The sequence below is a fragment of the Oryzias latipes genome, chromosome 22 (assembly GCF_053564925.1).
Source record: "Oryzias latipes strain Hd-rR chromosome 22, Olatipes_Hd-rR_3.1".
Taxonomy (NCBI): Eukaryota; Metazoa; Chordata; class Actinopteri; order Beloniformes; family Adrianichthyidae; genus Oryzias; species Oryzias latipes.
In genome coordinates, this window is record NC_136258.1 from 16,834,582 (window position 1) to 16,855,955 (window position 21,374).

At 40.8% G+C, this 21,374-nt stretch overlaps 1 protein-coding gene across 10 annotated transcripts in view; it reads right to left on the minus strand.

Moving 5' to 3' along the window:
• esrrb (estrogen-related receptor beta) overlaps positions 1–20,565 on the minus strand; it is a 39,140-nt gene extending 18,575 nt beyond the window's left edge. Inside the window, exons 1-4 of one of the 10 annotated variants that reach the window (XM_078940250.1) lie at positions 20,234–20,370; positions 14,083–14,151; positions 5,849–6,258; positions 1,055–1,180 (exon numbers count right to left, since the gene is read on the minus strand). In XM_078940250.1, coding sequence (XP_078796376.1) covers positions 1,055–1,180; positions 5,849–6,258; positions 14,083–14,111 — 565 coding nt within the window. In that variant the 5' untranslated portion in view covers positions 14,112–14,151; positions 20,234–20,370. Of the gene's footprint in view, positions 1–1,054; positions 1,181–5,848; positions 6,259–14,082; positions 14,152–14,245; positions 14,390–17,350; positions 17,836–20,233 lie in introns of those variants that run through there. The other 9 variants (XM_011490105.4, XM_020713355.3, XM_078940253.1 and 6 more) reach the window with 9 other exon arrangements.
• Between the last annotated feature and the right edge of the window lie 809 nt (positions 20,566–21,374).

The following is a 21,374-nucleotide window of genomic DNA, read 5'->3' on the forward strand; positions in this document are numbered from 1 at the left end:
TTATTCTCCAAGATGATATATTGGCATAAATTTTTCATCAGATAGTAATGCGATTACTCTGTCTTTCTAGAACCGAGGTTTTATCTGGCCGCACGCAGTCCAACAGATTTTGTTACTGTGCGGGGATCCATACAGGCTATGACTCTGGCCTCAGGTGGTGACTGGATATATGTGAATCTATAAATCCCAATTTCCTATGTGGCAGGAGGGGGAGTAATGGAATATAAAAAAAAAAAAACTATTAACAAACAGTCAGACTTATAAGCAAAAAAAAAGTTACGTTAATGAAAATGTTAAACACTTTTGAAAAGAAATTACGATATTTTGTTGCTTGCCAAATAGGAATCCTCCGTCAGCGGATTTATCAACACTTATGGAACGCACAATGAAAAAAGATTACCCAATCCATCAGCAGTAACATTTAATCTGAAAGCAAGATAAGTTGGATCATTCATCTGGTAGGACTCCTCAGAGTAACAAGTGAGACGGAAGCAGTGGCAGAGGGTAGGATGCATCCATTGGTTCAGTGCGGTGAGGAAGAGCAGAAAGATGCCTCCCATTGAAAAAAGAGGGGTCTCAGGGGGTTTCAGGGTTGGGGGAGAGAAATCCCGACTAGACAAATCCATCTGAAGCATGTTTAATTGTCACTGGATTCCCTGCTGGTCTGACTTTAAAAAACCATCCACAGGAAGCGAGCTGAGATGTTCGGAAAACATTTAGTGGATCAATATTCCAGAGAGGGCTGAAACTGTGGCTGGTGTGTGCTCAGGGACCTGGCGTGCGCCTTTCCAAGTGGAATACTGTTACATTTCTATTACTCAGAGAGCACAGTCAACCTCTTCAGCATATTTCTGTCCCCAGCTCAACTGCACATTATTTACTGCGCTGTAGATGGAGTTGGGAGGGGACACCAGGCTGTCTTGGAGGGGTTAAGATGTAAGGACATAAAAAACTCTGGGAATGATTAGCAAAACAATTTAGCTTATAGAGAGTGTGTAATGCTGAGATGCTTTGTGTGCATTTGTGTGTGCAAGAAAAATGAAAATGTTCTTACTCTTCTTACCTTCTTTGAGCATCCCCACTTTGAGGCATTTCATGAAGCGACAAGCCTGACATGATTTGCGTCTCCGTTTCGTGATCTCACATTCGTTTGTGGCGGGACAGCTGTATTCTATGTTACCTGAAGAGAAGAGTGACAGACATAATCAACAGATTATTGAGTCAGATTAGTAATGTGGGACGGGGGTGAAAAAACACAACAAAGAGTAAAATGAATTACTAAAACTACACATAATTAAAAAATAGTCCATTCATCGGCGACATGCAGTGCTAAAACGTGTATTTTTGTGGTGTGCATGTGGCTCAGGTTCCCTACCCTCGGGAACCACAGCACAAGTGGAGGTGGGAGCAAAAGGCTGGGGTACAGGGTGGGGGCCAACACTAAATTGGCCTCATTAATTCTGTGTGTGTCCCTGTCCAGGTCCTAGGCGAGGGCCACGTCCCCTGCGTTCAAAGGGGCCTGTTGCTGCCTCAATGGCAGACTAGAGAGTCAGATACGATGCCCCTGACCACTTTACATAATACTCCTGCAGACCCAAACCTGTTGTTACCACCGCTGCCATTGTTGACTATTTACATAGTGTACAGGCAAGAGGCACGAGGCCTTATGCATTATTCAGCTGCAGCGTCTGATTCCAGGATGGAGCAATGAAAAGGAATTTCATTGCTACACAATGAAAGAGCCGGCCATGCTCTGCTCTAGCATTAGCAATAGAAATGGCAGGATAAGTGAGGCAGTCCCTCGGCGTCTTCTGACTCCCTACATTTTACTGTATTTTAGGGATTTCAATACAGGGTTTCAGTGTAATGGCATCTTCAAGAACAGGAATTTAAAGGGTACATATCTTGACCTGGATTACAATTGTCTTTAAGGTTTTGACATTGGCATTTCTCTAAACTTTTCTTTTAAGCTTTGAAAATGTTAACAAACCAAAACTCGCTGCAATGGTTGAAGACATTTTTCAGGTGCATTAGGGCCAGAATTGGAGCCCGATTGAATCGGAAGGTCAGCTCTGACCCTCACTGCACGTCTCTGATAAAAAGCTGGCTAATATTCCTTTGGCATTCCTCCACTGGCCCTCCAACATCCTTCGACAACTTATGCAATTATGTTAACATTATTAGTCAGATCTAGAGGGGGGTCCCAAGATGTTATAAATAATTAGAAATTCCTCCTTATATCTAGGTTAGAAATCACTATGCTAATTTTCATCATCTCTTCGGGATTGGGGTAAATAAAGGTGTGAGAGAAGCTTCTGATGAGCTCTGATTTTCCTTCCACTGTTTATTTTGTGTGTTGTCATAGCAGAACAGACCATAATAATCCTATTTAATTGCGCCACAATAGGCGGTGTCTGGGAAGGCCACCTTGCAGTCATTTCAGATGGTTTATTTTTGTTTTGTTCTGCACAAAATCATCTGACGTTTTATGTTTAAATCAATAAATGGGTTTAAAATGTTTAGATTGTACATGCGAATATGCACGTACGTGTGCCTTTACGCAGGATTCTTCTCTTTCAGAGCGATGATGAAGCACATGCAGGAGCCACACCTGGTGTCTCTCTTTGAGAGCCCGTCTTTGATGTCACGCTCCCCAGAAACAAAAAACCAAACACACATTTCCACACTGTCATGTCCGCCTGTCCTGTCAAGCTCCATGTTCATCTGATGTTCTGTCAGAGGAGCTTCTCATAGCTCAGTGCAGGAGTGTGTATGTGTGTGCAGTGATGAACTAATTCTTTACCTGTCTTTACCCGGCTTTGCCATTAAATTTAGAGCAGGAACTGCATAAGAGTTTTTTGTTTTGTTTTTTATTATAGTGAAAATGAAAAAAAAGTTTAATTTTAGAAAACACAAATTGATGACAAAGAAGTAGCAAAACACCCGAAACAAAAACTTTTGTCAAAGGTGATTTCCTCACTAATATTTGCACATGCATAGTTTAAACAGATCTACATGATTCTCAATATTTAATTACAACTATTTACATTATTGTTGTTATTTTTATTCTAAAACATATATTGTTATAATTTTATGAAATAAAAGCAATCTTATGTGTAGCTCTTATGTGTCTTTTCTTTTCAAAGATTAGGCATTTTTAGACTTAGCGATATATTTCACTGAAAATGTAACGTTATTTTAATGTCATGTGTGATTGTTTTAGCAGACATCTATGTTAAAGGTAGCCTGGTGGAGTTTATAAGATAGTGTGTATTCAATTAATAATTAAGAAATTATGTTCATAAATATGACAGTTGCAGCTTCATCAATGAAAATACGGACCTTCTTTAACCTGAGGGCCATGTTCTGGTTTATCTGTCTTTAGGGAGGTGGTGGTATGGTTACCAATAACATTACAGAGTAAGGGGACAAGAAAAAGATTTCCCTCTTTTTTTTTTTACTCTTGATAAGTATCTGTCTCAATCTATTTTATGGCTTTTCAGGACCCATGCCAGGGCACAGGGGGGGAGAGTCAGGTCTTGTAAGTAAATTACAGTAAAATGGCAGGTATTTCTCATCAAAATCCAAACTGACTTTTACAGGCTTACTGTCAAGGTCTATTACTTCATATAAAAAGCGGGCCACTGAGTTCAGTTGGTTTTCAAGCAATTTTACACTTTGGTTCAAAATGGGAAGAAAACACAGTTCAAGAAGGCATTTATGTTTTTGATTGGTGGGGCACGTGAGTTCCAAAGATGGAGGATGATAGGGGCAGCAGTGAGAAGGGGGGGTGGGGCGTATTTCTGGGATGGATGGAAATTCAAGTTGACATTCATTTGGATTTGGCCTTGACTAACACAACTATCTCCACGAATGAGTTCAAGGGGCTTTTCCCTGGATGAATAGGTGACAGAAGATGGATTTGCCATTTGCTTTTGTTGAAAAGGTTCGGGTTGGGAGCAAACCATGAGAAAAATGCTGAAAAGATAAAACAGAGGATGTGTATGCATCCTGCAGAAGCTAAAAAACAAAATAATAAGAATAAAATAATTAATAAATTAAATAAAACATTTTTTTTTAATAACAAGAGCAAATGCACCATTATGATTGAGTTTCTGTGCTCCAAGGTTAGCGCAAGGTTGCTAAGAATTTGTCATCTACACACTTCACAATAACTTTGCATGTTTGCCCTAAGTGTTGTACAATGTGATAAAAGCCTAGGAAAGACAGCTCCTTTGTTTTCCTCTCATTAGAGTGGGCCGTCTCACTCCACCCTTGACTGCCTCGTTATTCCTTTAATTAATCGGTTCTCATCATCAGCCCCTTTTCATTCTTTCAAGGGCTCTACATCCCGCAATTTACAGCCTCCATTTTTTTCCTGCTTGTGTTCCTTTTATAATTTTAGGAGGTTTTGCACCTCCCCCGAAAAGTCCCTCCATCGTCTTGCCTCCTCAGCTTGGGACCCCCGTCTGATTATAATGCCATTAAGCTTCTCCTCCTCTCCTCTGAAAGATCAGCAGGGTCCCTCTCCAATCTAAAGAAGTCCTGGTTTTTTTCCCCCTCCTTTCCCAGAAATTACCCGGCGACGCGTGCCTGAGTTTCTAATTGGCATGCCTGTCCCTGGAGACGGCCCCCTCCCTTCTTCCTAATGAAAAGCCTCGGCCTTAATTACACTTTCCAAACGCTGATTGTTATTGACAAAACTCCTGTGGCTCGGACAAACGACAGCAGATTAGCTCCATTACAGGCAGCCCTCCAAGAAGAGAAAGAGAGGGATTTCAAATCGACAATGCAAAGTGAGAGCAGCAAAAAAAAAAAAAAAGAGCTTTCAGTTTTTTTCTCCATGTACCTCGCTCTTAATTGTTTAGGCCGTTGCTCCACTTAAGATGTCTCTTTCTTTCCCAATGCCTCTTTTCTGTTCCATTGTGTTTCCGTCAGTGTACTTTTACAGAGGGGACAAAAGCCAAGCTATGTTACTTGAGAGAAAAATGTTCATCTTTTGTCAATAGACAGGATTGCTGATGGCAGCATGGGTAAACAGGAGGATTTGGCCTAATGCTTTTGTTTGCCTGCAAAAGGTACATAGACTGTCTAAAGTTGATAGGGCTGTAAAGTCCAAAATCAACACCTTGCGTCAAGACAGACACCATCCTCTTCCCAGAATTTCTGCTATCGCTTGCTGATGAAAATACTGACGCTTTCACATCCTCTCATTTTACCAAACTTTGACCCAGTGCTTCACTTCATCCAACTTTATTCTTCTTGTTTTCCTGCATTTATTTCACTGCTTGGTAAGCATCTGTGCCAATTGTGCTTAATTTTATTTCTAGGCTTAACAATATCTTCATTCCCCTGATTATTCTGGAGACGAACACGTGGCTTCATTGCGGGAGAGGGTTTTCATTGCTTCTCTAATGAGAAACTACAATACACTCGGCTGTGCTGATAGCCACCCTGGTATCCAGGCAGAAGCAAACAAAAAAAGAGGATGGAAACATAAAGGATGCAATTGAGAGCATGGCATCATAATGTCAGTGGCTTTTAACGCAGCGTAATAAGTTTTGTTCCATTTTCTCTTCTACTATACTTATTACAATCATTTTTCTGAATGTATAGTTATTTAATCATGTGATATACAGTATGTATGCATCCTAGTTTAATTTATGCTGCAGCAGTTACTTTTTTTGATACAATTATTTTACTTTTTTAAAGGATAAAAAGTAAATATTTCTGTGATTAGGACTGAGGCAAAGAAGCTAAAAGTGCCACAGATCAAGTGTGTTATTTTTGCAAAAAGAAAACTAAAATTGCATACTTGTTGGGAGGAGGGATAAAAAGGGAAAAATACCTTGTATTGTCCTTTTAAAAAAGGCTTTGCAGGCCTCACAAGAGGCCACCCCATAGTGATACCCCGAGGCTATATCTCCACAGACCAGGCACAGCCTCTTGGGGAGGGAGTTCAACATGTATTCGCACTTTATGGATGAGTCCTCCATGATGGTGCTGGAGCAGTCATCATAGCGTTTGCGGCAGGTGCCGGCGCCAAGCCCACTGGGGGTGAACATAGGTGGAGAGTCCAGGCCGTTGGAGTGGCTGTTCATGGTGCTGACATAGCCTCCGCTGGCATCCGAGTTGCCACTGGGGCTGTGGTGGCTGACGGTGTCGATGACCGAAGACGGACTGGATGGCTCTGTCTTTATGTAGGACCCACAGCTGGAGGGCAGATGCCGTTCATCAGCAGCCATTCTGTTCAGCAGCCTGGACGTGGGATCGGTTGAGGAGCAGGGTTCACAGGAAACAAGAGAAGAAGGTAAAGACAGTTAGCAGATAATTTAAATAGTAATGAACCCCAAAAAGTAACAAAATGGCCTTATAACAGTTCATCATTATGGTAATAGACATGAAATTATATGTATTTATGATAACTATACCAGTAATGCTATAAAGCCAAACTTTTTGTTACAGATATTCATTCGAAAAACCAAACTTTAAAAATACAACAACTTTTTTTTTTAGTTTTGTAGCAAAAAAGTAGCTTTTCAAAACAATCAAACGATATTCACTCATATAATCCAGAGAAAACTATGAAAGAAATATAATGTACTTCCACCATATACACATTTTTCATTACTGCAGTTATGAATCCTCTAATCACCATGTCTGCTTTTCTCAAAATCAGTGGGAGTATCTTAAGTGCTTGATTAGCCACATTTCAGGGCAGATGTTTAAGTAATATTACACACTAGTACAACATATCTGCACACCCATGAGTGCTCACATTCCCAACACAATGTAAACAGACAGAAAAGAAAAGAGTAAAGGCCAATTAGAGATGGAAAGGAATAAAGAAAGGGCACTATAACCCAACTCACACAAAGAGCACATCAGAAAGGGGAGCATCTCAATAGTTTAGAGAGCACAGTGGACCTTGGCTTGTCTCCTCGAGTCAGCAGTCAACCAAAAGGAAACATGATGGCAAGGTATTGACTTTTTCACTGTCTGCCTAATAACTGTATTTTGGAGTACATGTAATCTAATGCTTTAGCGTGTGCAGCCTTTTGGCGGTGGCCACAAAGTGCACTCTGAAGCCTTCCAGTTCCATATAACTGTTTTGTGTTATAACCTTTAACTTGAAATTGCAGTGAGTGAACAACAGGAAGAAGCTCTGCTTGGACTCAACACGTTTATGTGTGCCGACTGAGCTTGAGAGATGCATTACTCAATATATCCAGGATGCCACATAGACAAAGCAACCTCTGAGGGTCAAGGCGGGGTCCTACACAACATACACAAACAGCCTTTTGCATTAGGCACAATGAAAAGGGTGAAAGGTCACCTACACATGCCTGCATTAGCAAAATTGAGCTGCGCATGGCTTATGCAAATGTTGGTACAGGGTTCCTAGAAAGTGACAGCCAAACAACCCCAAGGTGTACTTCAGTGCCATTACTATATTGCAACATAATATTGCAGAAACAAGTCAGTTTTATATCTGAAAAATTGGTAAAAGTGGTATTTTTGGACAAAATCAAAGCTCTGTAGGATTACCAAGAACCTGAAGAGCCGCCACTGCGATGTTCCCTATTGGATGTTGGGGCTGCTTCTTACTCTCTCAGGCTGATTTAATTGTGAGGATGGGTGACAGAGGGGTTAAGGACCAAGGGTCAGTGGGTCAACCTTATTTTCTCACCCTGGCTTCCTGGGTCCATGGAGATGGGGGTCAGCATGTCAAATTAAATCTCATTCCTGGGTTTCCCTCCCTGCTGTCATGTATATTCATTGGAGCTCCAGGTGCCTAACACTACTGGAAATTCACAAAAAGGTTAACTGATAAAATAAATAATAAAAATATGCCCCGTGTTAAAACCATTGACCTTGTGGAATAAGCCCTCGTGCCTGAGCCCTCTTGGAATTCATCCTCCAACCTTCAGTGGAGAATGTACAATCTATTCTGTGCAACAAAATCCAATTTATAGCTGTCTTTTTTTAGTTACTCTCCATTTAAGGAATGTATTTAACACAGTACTAAGATTTACTCTTAATGTCCAGGCAGAAACAGAAAAGGGGAATCTTTCTTATCCCTGTCTAAAATAGAATTTGCTGTTCTAGATAATATATGCAGATTGCATCCCTATAAATTAATGTGCGGCTCTCCGTTCATCTGCCTTATGCTCTATGTTTCAAATGGATATGGGCACCTGCGCAATAGGGCACCTGCACTCGGCTTATTAAAGGCTATATATTAAAACGTAGGAGCGCAAGATGGCTCCATTTGGCTTTTATTTCAAAAATTCTGGGTAAGCTTAACCTCGGTTCAAAGGCCATCCTCAGGGTGACACTTAGCATAATTGCATAAGTGTCTTAACTGTTTCCCCTCCGGCTCAATGTGGTCATTTATAATAAATATGCTGGCCAGAATCTCCTTAACTCATTCAGCTATGACACATTAAATCGCCACTATGCCTGTGTTTTCAACAAGCACGCATACACTGATTAATGATACTGAGTGGACACTAACTGCCTAAACCTGGTGTATTAATCAAATAGTCTGAAAAATTCCTATATATATTTGTAATCTCTAGTGGGACAGGTCCAATTTAAATCTATAAATACAATTGCATGGGGAAAATGAATTATGAGCATTAAATAGTTTGACTGCAGCAATAGTCTCAGTAAATAATTTATTATGTGGGGCAGGTACTAATTACCTTATGTGCTACCCAGACAGAGAAGACAGGAAAAGATTTGCTGAAATATCTGAGACTTGATGCTGTAAAATCTATAGTTCTTCCTTCCTTCCTCAAGGTAAGAGCTTTTTCAAATTCTGCTGCCTGGCTGCCCAAAGGAACAGCACTCTTCTAAGACACAGTATCTCACCCTTTCTCTGTTCCTCCTTCTTTTGTTCCCTTTGTACCGATCAAAATTCATGCTGAGTAGTAAGTTATGGGCCTGCAATTGCACACTGCGCAGTTTGGTTTTAATCTGATTCCACCTGGCCCTCCTAACAGCATTTCAGATCCCTAATATCATTCCACTGGTGCTGCTGTGATCAGGATTAGCTGGCCTAACGATCCGGCGGCTCGTCTCGCGCTCACTCTTCTTTGACTTCCGAGAGAGGAGCTGCAAGCTCCCGTGCCTGCAAGTGAAAATCTGAACACCGGGCGACACTGTGGTAAAATTTGCAGAACATTCAAAATTTAATTGAGCCAGGTTAAGTGTCCCTGCTGAGACCTACACTGCCACTGCAGGAGGAGACTGACATTGTTCTCACTGTGACTCAATCAAACCTTAAGACCAAACAGAAAACGGGGTGTAAAATCCTGAGGCGGGAAAAAATAAAAAATAAATAAAAACCTTAGCTCACCTCATCCCAAAGTGTCACATCCCTGCTATTTGATAAGGCTGTGTAAGTGAGGGGAAAGGGTTGATGGTGGGGGTTGACATCTGAAGGCAGGGTGATGGTGATATCAGATGCCCCAGTAGGGGCAGCTCTGTCTCGAGGGCCTCAGGCGATGTGGCCTGATAAGCCACCGGCCCCAGAGTCCGCGCTAGTAGGACGAACTCAATTAGCTCCTGACAGACCTCCTCTCAGCCCGGCTCAGCCTCCCCACTGCAGCCAGACCCACAAGCAGCTGCCACGCTGACCTCTCCTGCAGGGCCCTTTGGCGCTTTTTAACGCTCTAACTCACACTCATTTGGGGAGAACTGCGACCAAAATCTGCACCAAAGTCATAAAAATGCATACAGAAGTTTGTGGTGACTTGTGTGTGTGACCACATGGGAAACATGAAAGGATTGAAAGATGGGTGTAAAGTAAGGAAGAGATGGAAATCTATCAAAACACACTTAAATGTCTGACTGTTTAATGACTATCAAGGGAATGAGCAAAGACTTTAGGGAAAATGTGCAAGACCATGTGTGCGTTTCATGAACATGTTCAGCCTATGTGTATTTGTGCCACAAACAGAGCACAAGTGGTGTTGTTGTGTGGGGGTGGGAGGATTGGTTGACCACTATGGTTTAGTTTCAGGCAAACCTGGCACTCCAGAGGGACCGATTCTATTTTATGAGGGAGGGGGTTCTAATTTAGGATTTTCTCAAATATATTACCAACTATAGCTGAACAAAACTGTTAAGGATCCAAAGTTTTAGGTTTTTAATTAACAAACATAAACACTTAAGAGAAAATGGATTCTTCTAGAGGGAGATCTTCCAAACAAAGGAAAAGATGAGGGAAAAGTCTACAGTAAGCAAGAAGGTAGGTGAGGAAATGAGTGAAAGGGGATGAAGAATAAAAGTGTTTATGGTGCCAATTGGGAGCGAGGACCAAATCAATAGTGGGTAGGCTGAGGGGGACAAGCTGCCCCATGCCTAGGTAATTAGGTTTTTTCAGTGTGTGGCAGAGGATTATATTTAGCTGCTTCACAGCGATGTCACTGTAGTCTTTATAAAACCATGAGCTCACTACGACAACATGAGCCCCATGCTCCAGCAGCATCACCAGATAGAGCTGGCCAAGAAGCAGATCACATCTATTGATCCCCCTGCTCCCGCTCCTTCCTGTTGGAGAGATGCTGCTGGTAGGAAAGAATGGGCCTTTTGTGATACGGGTGCTCGCTGTTGCTCGTCTGACGTAAACTGTCTGGGCCGCAGTGGGCAGATCTGTTTCTTCTAAGGGGGGCTGATTTCAGGATGTTGACGGAAGCAACTGGCACATGATAGAGCTACTGTCAATGGAGGATGTGGGAGAGAATCCCTTGGTGTTCAAATGTAGAGAGCAAAGGGTTAACAATCTTCTATACAGACCCAGCAGGGAGAAAGAAAAAGCTCTCTCCAGAATTAGGCAGCTCATCATAGAACATGTGAAAAAAAAAAAGTTCAGTAATAATTTCAGCCTACATTTGGGATCAAATTTCTAATTCTGCCTTTTCATTAGAAAAGATTAGTTTTCATTACTTCCGTTTTGTGTCACAGTCACGGTTTAATTTAACAACTTGAAAGTACAATGGCTCATGATAACTACAAAAATAATTAGTCGGGTGGCAAAAAAGAAAGACGTGAAACAGATAGTTCTCTCTAAAGCTTGTCACGAGAAATCTGCTGTGATGAATAGCATCAGACACAACCTGATATTGTGTGTTACCGATACGCTGACGTCAATATCACAACACGCTCTACTGAAACGCTGAGAAAACTTTGCTGGTTGATTCATTAAAGACGCTTATAAATCGCTTTACCTTTGACTCGTTGAATATTTGGGAGGCAATAAAAACGAAATTTTAAAAAAAAAATCAAAACCTGAAAATATCGTTTTTCTTTTTAAACTGCAACCTTAACAGATAAAAGCAGAGTTTCCAATTGAGTAAGACAGATCATGTGATGAATTAAAAATTAAAGTACAGAGATACTGCATTGCTTATCCCCAAGTGAGTTGTGGGCAATCACCGAAAGTGTCAGGTGGCATACCTTCCTTGCACTCAGGGCTATGTTTAAGAAAAAAAAGACTATTTTTCCAAAGAAAGGAAGACAAAATATTCCTAAAAAATAAAAAAGGAGTAAAAGCATATTTAAGGTTCTTATTTGTGAGAGAACTATAATAATGGAGGCTTACAGCTATTTAACACAGCTCAATGTAAATCACCGCTTTAGACACAGTCACTGTTCATATGGAGGGACAGAGACATAGAGCCATGCATGAAATTACTTCATTAATCTTTATCTGATAGGCCATCCTTGTTTAGGTGATGTGTGTGTGTGTGTGCGGGGGGGGTTACTTCTTGGCTAAAACTAAGAACCAATCCGGTTTCCATATAAATGATCTTCTTAATCGGTAGAAAAGCCAAACAAAAACAAACTAAAGTACAAGAAATACAATAGTAGCAGGCTCAGATGTGCAGGTTTGTCATGTGGCAGGGATGATTTAGACACAATGGGGAGCGTCAATGTTTGCAGAGGCTCACAGGAGTGGGCCATAATCTCTTGCAGGTACGATTAAAAAGGATGATATAACATTTTCACTGCAGTGGAACTTAAGTCCCTGTCATTTCGAATGTTCTAGGCACAAAAAAAACTAAAACAACTTCCCCACCAAGGGATGTTCCTCAAATACTCCATTGTTATGACTGTCACACGCCACAGCAGCCGACACCGTCATTGCAATAGCCTCTAGCCTTTTACAGGCTCATCTCCACCAGCTGCCACACATTCTCCATAAATAGTGCTGGTAATAAAAAGGCGGGTGGGCCTAACTGATTTATACGCTGGTGTCCACCACCACACCATTCAGGAATAATTAAACTTCTGGGATATTTCCTGAATTAATGTGTTTCCTTGGAGAGAGGAGGAGGAGGAGGAGGCGGCGGCGGCGGGGAGGTGAGGAGAGGGGTGCAATCTAAACGCGCGGTGTCGCATTCACATCATCTCGTGTCGCAGGTTCAACAGCCAGTCACTCAGTGCGACCATTTGATTCCACTTAGTGTTGGGTGGTCTCATAAGAAGGCAGTTTAATGTGAACATGTTTTGTGACCGGCAGGCAACCGCACACATAAACACGCGGCTGCATGGTCTCGAGCCAGGTGAGCACACACTCTTATTCTTAGTAATTTGTCAGTTATCAGATTAAATTATTGTATTACAAGAGAGTCAGAACCTAGACCGATAACCTGATTGAATTGGAATTTAATTTTCAGTTCCATTTTTTTACTGGAGTACCTGAATATCCTGTAGGGATGGGGAGATTTTAACATCTGTAATGAGATAAAAGGTAAACATTGAAAATACAAATAATGGAAAATTAAAATCCACCTTTCAGAATAAACTATTATTTCCCCTTTTATTCAAAAACTTTTCAAAACAAATGATGTCGTGCTTTTTCCAGCTACGAAATGAAAACAACAGCCTAAAACGTTTAAAGTCAGATTTCCAAAGAGCGCCGGCAAAACAAAGTCCACGCTCTAAAAGCTGGGATGGCTGCGAGGCTCAGCCAGGCCGCGCGCAGAAGACTTGGTGAAGCTGTCATTGAGAATCAGAGCCGCTACTGTGACGGATGGTTTCAATATTGATTTCATAAATAAACAAAGCTAACCATCGATCCTAATGTTATTTTGCATTTCAATTACTGCTCTGAAACATAACCTTCAAACAACTGACCGCTCAATACCAATAGCCTTCACTGATAAACACCCATATAGTTACCCACCTTGCATCACATTTTCTAATCAATTGTGAATTATTGGAGCTGGAATTGGTCTCAGAGTCACAGATTGTTGTAAGAGGGAAACACCTCAAACTCGGCAAACTTTACTTTCAGGGGTTTCTTTTTCATTTACGTGACGAGTAACATCTCTGTTAACTGATTTCTTTTCGGTAGTGTTGTTTTTTTTTTTTTTTGTGAGTTGTTCGAATGCATATGAACACCTGAGTACATGCGTGTGTGAGTGAATAAAGAGGAGCCCTTCAGCACTGAAGCAACAGGAAAGAAGTGCTGACGCACCGTGTCAGTGATAGCACTCTGCTGCCACAAGGGCATGAGAGCCCACATCTGCTAGCATTATCCTTCTAGACTAATGGACCTGGTTATTTTTAAACAGATTCTCACACTGCAGCGGAGGTGCCCAAGGTTACTGAGGATGAGAAATCAGAAAGTGCGCATGCAGTGATTGCTGCTGATTTTGATGCAGGTGGATGCCGCGACGGAGCCAAAGAGACGTGGCGAGTAATCATCTAGATTTGAAGAAGCCACACACCAGATCTCAGAAGACAGCATGTTACCACGACAGAGATCTTCCTATTCTGATCAATACTAAATGCAAAACACATCAACAGAGTATCTGTTGTGGAGCACGGTTAATGCAAAATGGAGAGCTACAGATGAGGAAAGAAAAGTCCACATGATCGGGAAAATAAAGCCGAGATGAAGTGGCTCCTTAAAAGCCAGACAAAGTGTCAGGCTACCCTCAATGAACCTGCCGACCTCTACAGCAACAGACTTTTTAAAGACCCACAGACTGACAAAAACACTGCTTCCACATCTCAGCCAGAGCTGAGCGACACATTCACAACAAGAGTAATCAAACTATATACCAGAAATGTGACGGCTCCAGCGTAGCCATTGGAGTCAGGAATCTCTCTAATGAATTGGACAACAAAGCCCTGTTGATACAAGGAAGAAGTATTTAGAATCCTGTAACAGACTTAGGCACAATAGTTTGTTTTCTTTTTGTTTTTAAGACACACATTCCAACACCTTCTAAAAGCTTTAGGAGTTAAAAATGGTGGGAGTGGGCTGGGATGGCTGCACGGTGGAGCTCCACAGGCCACCAGCTCCTGGCTCACAGCAGTGTGGCCATCCTCAGCCAGGATCCTCTTCTGGTAATGTATTCTGAAACCAAATTACCGTAAGCTGATCCCATCTGGATAGTGTCTGTGCGGGGCTGCTTTGGTTACCCATCACTGCCTCTATAGCCTCTGATAGCATCTCCATGAAGACAGCAAAAATGTGATTAACCCAATAACAATGAAACACTTGGTCAAAGAGCAAAGAGCTTTTAACTTAAGATACACTAATGCAATTCCCTCGCCTTGGTTTTTGAAACCTAATAAGAATCAAGTGGACGGACTGCTGGAGATGGCTGTTTGCAGGCTCTAATGCAGCGAGCTGGGAATGAAGTCAAATAAATTGAAATCTAATTCATCACTGTGTGCTAACTTCTTTCTGCCTCTCTAAAAATACATTAAAAAAGCTCTTATTTCATGAAAGGAAACTGGATAGCCTTGTTAGTTTATTGCAGTGGCTCTGCCAGGGCTTAAGGAAAGCAGGAGTGTTGATAGAACATTCAGAAATTAGAGAAGACACGTCTCAATTCACTGTCACTCAAAATCTTGAGGATGTCTCAGTCTTTACTGAAAAATTCCCACTATAAACCATAACTAACCTCTGTGCACTCTGAAAGATGATTATAATGCAGTATTTATAAGGAGCCGCACACGGTTTTCCTCTGGCATGATTACTAAAATTATGTTTAAAATTATAGTTCACAAAAAAACATTCTTACTTGTTGCCAACTTAGATAAAACATGGGGCTGGAATAAAAAATGAAAAGTGACTTTTAGTTTGCAAACAATTTCAACAGCATAAACAAAGATATTTTACTGGTATTCCACTATAGTTTGTAACAGTTGCAAAGAACACACAGACGTTCCACAAGTCCTCAACCTTCAAGTTGTTTTTTTCCAGTCCTCTGGAATGAGTTATGAAAACCAGTTTACATTTAGCAAAACAAAGAAAAACAAGCCTCTGCTGAGGCTAAACTAACAAGAAAAGCTGCAGAGCTCCACAAATAAAATCTTGGTTAATAGATGGCTATCTGGAATAATTGGGAATCATTTTTCCAAGCGGTAACATCGATTTTAATGATTAAAAATTCACCAATATTTTACTCTGAATAACCGGATTTTGAAAAAACCTCCTTTGTGATGCAAAAGTTTTATGATTCTTTCTCATTTAAAGAGTTAGTAAGTTTTTTTTTCCAAACAACACTACATCACACAAAACTAGAAAAAGCTTTAAAATAAAAGCAAACTTTGAAAACATACCAAATAAAAAAGAAAATTAATAATTGTAAATAGTGTTTTTACATGTATTTATTCACTTTATTATGAAAAATATAACTTTAAATTTTACGTGTGTGACGTTACATGTCTAAAAAGGTTGGGGAGTTGAAATTATAATTTCACAATAAAATACCAAAAAAGACACAAGACTTTTCAATAAGTTGCATTGATTTATTTTTCTTGTGCAACAAACATATATTTTATTATAAATATTTGATTACTAGAAATAATATTAATATTATAAAAACCCATAATAGTTTAACAGTGAAGAGTACTATCTGTGGCGATTGGATATAAATGAGCTAATGCAGAAAAAAAGTAAAGAAAATCAACCCAAAACGTTTTTTTGTTTGCATTTGATTGTTTTTTGTTTTTGTTTTTTTGGATTTAGGCTTTTATGAATAATAAAGAAGCTACTAATATTTTTGCATATTGTAAGTTGTATTTTTGTAAAATGTGTATTTTATTTTGTTGTTTTTTTTTAACAACATTTAGCTATTACATATTTCTAATGTGTAAGTAGAGGCAGTGCAGTTTATTCATGAGAGGTTTTCCCCTTGTGAGCATTGTACTAAAAACTACTGACTGACAAAAACTTAACCGCCTGAAAAAAATTAAAACAAATTATTAAAAATAAACACTTTAGACAAACGATTTCAGATTAAAAAAATCATATTTTAACCTCAAACCTGTTCTTTACGTATTTTATCTGAAGACGTTTCTTTTAGAATTTACAGAGGCTTTAGAATATTTTTTAGCCTTTTAATAACCTTAGTGGCATTTAGTTTTCAACAAATCTGATTTGTGTGTTGCAAGAAACCTGATAAAAAAAAATTAAATATTGAAGAAAATTAGCAATAATTTTAAAAGGAAGTTTTAATTTAAGGTTTGATCTTTTTCTGCTGCACCTTTCAAACTAACTCGTATTTAAGTGCAAAAAACACTGCTACATATGTATTAAATGTTTCCAAATACTAAATAAGATTACTGATGGTTTAAAACCAGAGACTTTGCTGTTTTCTCACAGAGGCACTGGAAGTTCAGGATGCGCCAGCGGCCACGAGCTGTGGAGACAGCGGCTCGTCCGAAAACAGACCTCCCGGCTCTCTGAGGTTACAAGGTCTTTTCATCCGTCTTTCCCCCGGATACAAATATATATATAACAGCGTGTAATTTATCCTTCCCAATTCCACGGATTCGAGTTAATCTCATCTTTCTTGCAGTATAATTCTCATTCAGGCAGGGCGGTGGGCTCTGACATCAAGCCATCAGCAAACAAGCTCATAACCCAACTGGACAGGTACCACACATTCCTTAGGGGGGAAAAAATACACACTTTGCAGAAGTGCGAGGTAAATCGATCTGCCATGCTCTGAATAATATTCATAAAGGGGAGCACGCGTGATGCACACATACTAACTCACACACACACACTCACACACACAATTCACACAGCTGCACCTGTCCTGTTTCTCCACTGTCATGTTCACCATGAGCTAAAACCTTCAAACAGTGGACACAAAAGTCAACTTTTGAGTCCATGCAGGGCGGCCGTGGAGACAGAAAAGAAAACGGCTTAGTGACGACAGGAGAAAAGTTTGCAAGACTTGTGAAAAACAAAAAGCAAAGACTTCAAATCAGGAAAAAGGAAAACGGCTAAGACATCATCTGCACTACAACACCAAAAAGAAATGAAAAGAAAAGTAAAAAGAAGGAAAGAGAAACAAGCTGCACCTACTGGTTATGATAGCTGAGAGGGTCTGGAAGACAAAGTTCTGAAATGTCCATCAGTCCAGTTTTAGCATTCCAGGAATGAGAAGAAGAGAAAAGAGAAAACAACTGAGACTCGCTTCTTCCCCAAATGATGGCACAGCACCCTCAGAGACAACGCTGCCGAAAAGTCCCTCCAGCAACACTCCCCCCCCAGCCTGCACAGGTATGTCGGACTGATGGATTGAGTGTGTGTGCATGTGTGTTGAGTGTGTGTGTTAGTGTATATATGAGTGGAAGAGAGACAGAGAAAGAGTGTTTGTCTAAGTGAGAGAGAGAGGGAGAGCCAGGAAAGAGTGAAGGGAGGAGGGACAGATAGACGGAGAGGTAAAAAGGGGTGAGAGACGGAGAAGCGCAGGAAGCGGCGGGATGAGCGCTAAGATGGAGAGAGCATGAGAGTGCGAGCGAGAGGAATGACTCTTTCCATGCTCGGGATAGGGCTCTTTAAGACTCAAGGGCTTGATGAATATGGAACAGCTGCTGTTGGCTGGCTCCGAGGGGCAGGACTTAAAGCAACCAAGGGGCCGGCAGAGCGCCGGGGAGGAGGGATCCAAACGCTCACACACTCCTCTATGCGCAACACACGGCTCTCACACACATAGACAAAACAACCCATCACATGAACAACAGAGGTGCAGCTAGGACAACACAACAAATTTTCCACCTCATTTACAGAGACGCATAACTCCGGTTTCCAAGAAATCAGATTACGTTAATTCAAATAAAAATCAAACTTTCATTGTTTTTATTGACAGCAAAACAGTGATTTGTATTACATTTAAACTAATTTTTTTCTGAAAAACACTTTTTGATCTGAGTAAAATGTTTCGATTGGATGAAACAGACATAATAGGGAATATTGTTTTAAACCAATCTTTAGAAAAATGTTGGTGTTTAAAATGTTTTCTCTCTTTTGTATTATAAAGCTGAATCCCATAAAAGCACTCAGTGGAAAAGAATCAGGGAGCAGTAAAATGCTTCTGCAGCACTTCACTTTCAAAAAGCAACAGCTTTCAACCAACTGAGGACACTAAGTGTATTTATTGAGCTGCCGTTTAGCTCCATTTGTGGGAGTCGCATGGAAGGGACCATTGTGACTCTTTCAGCACCTGTGAGAGATGATCTCAAGCCATAACTCACGGCCTGGAAGCCCATCAGCTTCTAAAGCAGCGGAAAATCCAGCTCTGTCTTCTCTAACCCCAGCTTTAGAAGCGCCTGTGTTTCACTGTTGATCAAGCTCAGTAAGAATGCAGAGAATGCAGATAGCATTTCACAGTCAGAGAGGGTCTCCGTGTTACTGTATCCCCACATTATAGGAGCGGAGCTTACCACGGGATCTTGACACTTGGCTGAGTCAAGCAAGAAGAAGCAGCAATTCTCTGAAACTCACTAGGTGCTTGACGGCAGCCTGCAGCCTCCTCGGCAAATCAGAGGAGGAGATGAGCTCCACCAGAATGTTCGTTTAAAGAAAAAAAAAAAGCTGTGTTGTGTCACTTTGCTGCTTTTCAGTTTTCTCTGCTGAACAGGAGCAGCATAACCCCTAGAGAGGAATCCAGTTCCATTCATCGGCTCACGTTTCTATAATCAATGCAAAAACATCACGCAGTCCCTATTGATCCTTCCAGGCCTACTGATGTGCAGCGATAGTGCCTCCACAGTGGCAGAAATCATACAGCATATGGTCTATTTTTGTGACAAAACCACTGAATAAATAAATGGAAATCCTATCAAGATGGATGTCAAATCAGTTTAATTAAATCAAAAAAGAATACAATCTACATCAATTTTGTCAAGTTTCCGCCAATTTATTTACGGAAAGAGTCAAAAAGGGCACCGCTTTTCAAATCAGCCGTATTAAGCATAAAAGTGCTGTTAATATTTTAAATTTATAACAAACCCAAAACAGCTGCATGTATTACTCCTGTCTATCAAATGTACAAAAAGCAGGATTTACATGAGATCCTTTAAGCTGAAAAATGCCGTCTCTGACGCCTTCTATCTACCTTGTGCTTCCATTCTGTTAGACGATTGTGTTTGACAAATCACATTTCTGCATGTTTTCCAGCAGTGTCCCAAAGACCATGCAATCCTTGACGTGCAACCTGAGCTATGAAAGCCCTGCTGCTATCACCGCTTCTTATCAGCAATCCTATGAAAAAATATAAGATGGTGTGACAGCTGATTTGACGGGACTGGATCTGATACAAGTAAACAATAGACCTCTTGGAGGGACGCTGTTCATCACAGCTGACATGCCAAAAAGCATACCAACATCTAAAAGCTTTTAATGTGCAAAGAGTTTAAATAAGAATGTTTAAATTGAGATTTTCAAAATAAGAAAATTGAATAACTTTGGACACTTTTTGAAGCTTTTTAAGAAAAGAAAAAAGTTTTAAGCACACTTAAAGATGTTTTTCTCTAAAGCAATGCCAAAAAATATTCTTAAATTAGCTCAACAGTTGGTAGATATATTTTTTTATTGCAAGATGTCTTTATTATTATTTATTTATTTTTACAACTAAATAACTTTTACCTAAATATTTAAAACATAAAAAAATTAAAACATACACTTATGACTTTTATTTTGCAAATACAACTCCATTGTAATAAATACTTTGCTTTCTGGTCACTTTTAGCCTCAAACAATTAAATGAAAGTTTTAAATGTGTCTCAGTTCCCTGGGGAAAAGCTTGCATGACTGCATGTGCTGCACGTGCCTGCATTCTACTACAAAAGTCTTGTAATTCCCTCGCGCCTGCCACCTCAGCGTGGATTTGTACTCAATTAAGACAAAATCTAAGACAAGGGGAGATTTGACCGTTGTGCGCCGACTGCGTTGATGAATGTGTACCTTCATGTCACATCCCCCCCGGCTTGCGTGGACGTGGAGTCTCCGAGACGTCGTGGTGCTGCACCGAACCACTCCACCGGCCGGCGGCAGGAAAGCGGAGAGCCGGGTCAGGTGTGACTCGGTGATGGAGAGGCAAGACAGTGGCAGCCGCCTGTGGACTGTGTTTCCACGCGGCTAAATTAGGATTGTTTACCCAGTTTGGAGGGCTCGCCTCTCTTTTCTCTTGTTTTATACCGAAACTTTCACGTCACAGCTCTGCGAACTCCTGCGCCTCCATCACTCTCCGTCCTCCCCTCTGCGCTCCCGAGCAGCTGTTTTAAAGCGTACAGCGTGATTTTCTAGAGGCCCTCATCGGGCTTCTTCTACCTCTTTGCCCCCCCCCCCTCCTCCTCCTCCTCCTCCCGGCCATCAGGTGGGTGGGCGCTCACCTGAGAAAACGCCAGGTGAGGAGAAGAAGCAGCGAAAACGCGCTCTCTGCTAGTTTCCACTGCTGATGAATAAATGAGAAGGCAAAAGGTCCTCTTGCATAGATCACAGTTACTGTCTCACATAACAGGCATTCACACTTTCTCAAATGTTTAAAAGTAAACAAATAAGTATATATGTATTGGACCGGTGCAGCTGCATCATTTTCTTAATGTATTTGCTTCAATCTTCACTACATTTTCCCAAATTAAAATGTAAAATAGACCTTCAATGTTGAAATAATCATAATAAATGTACATTTCTTCTCCTTCTTCTTGCTTTTCTTCTCAGCTTTTGCTGCCTCAGCTGTTATTTGGGAGGTGAACCGGGCTGACAGCAACCTCATCTCCACTAGAGGGAGGGCTATCTCACACTAAGGCCCACCAAGGGGCTGCAGCACAGGAGCCCTTCTTTATTTATTTTCCCAGCGTGATGGAGTAATTCACAGACTGAATGGATGACAGTCAGGACAGTGCCAACATCCAAGCGCACAATGGAGACCGGACAGCGTTTGCCTCTGACTACAAAACCCTATCTGTTACAAACGTGTAATTATTGTCCTTAATAGATTAATTCATACTGAAAGGTAGAAATGGGTTCCAGGCTATTGATGCAATCATTTCGCTGAGGAAATTAAGCGACATTAAAAGAATGATATTGTCACCGCCAAAGTATC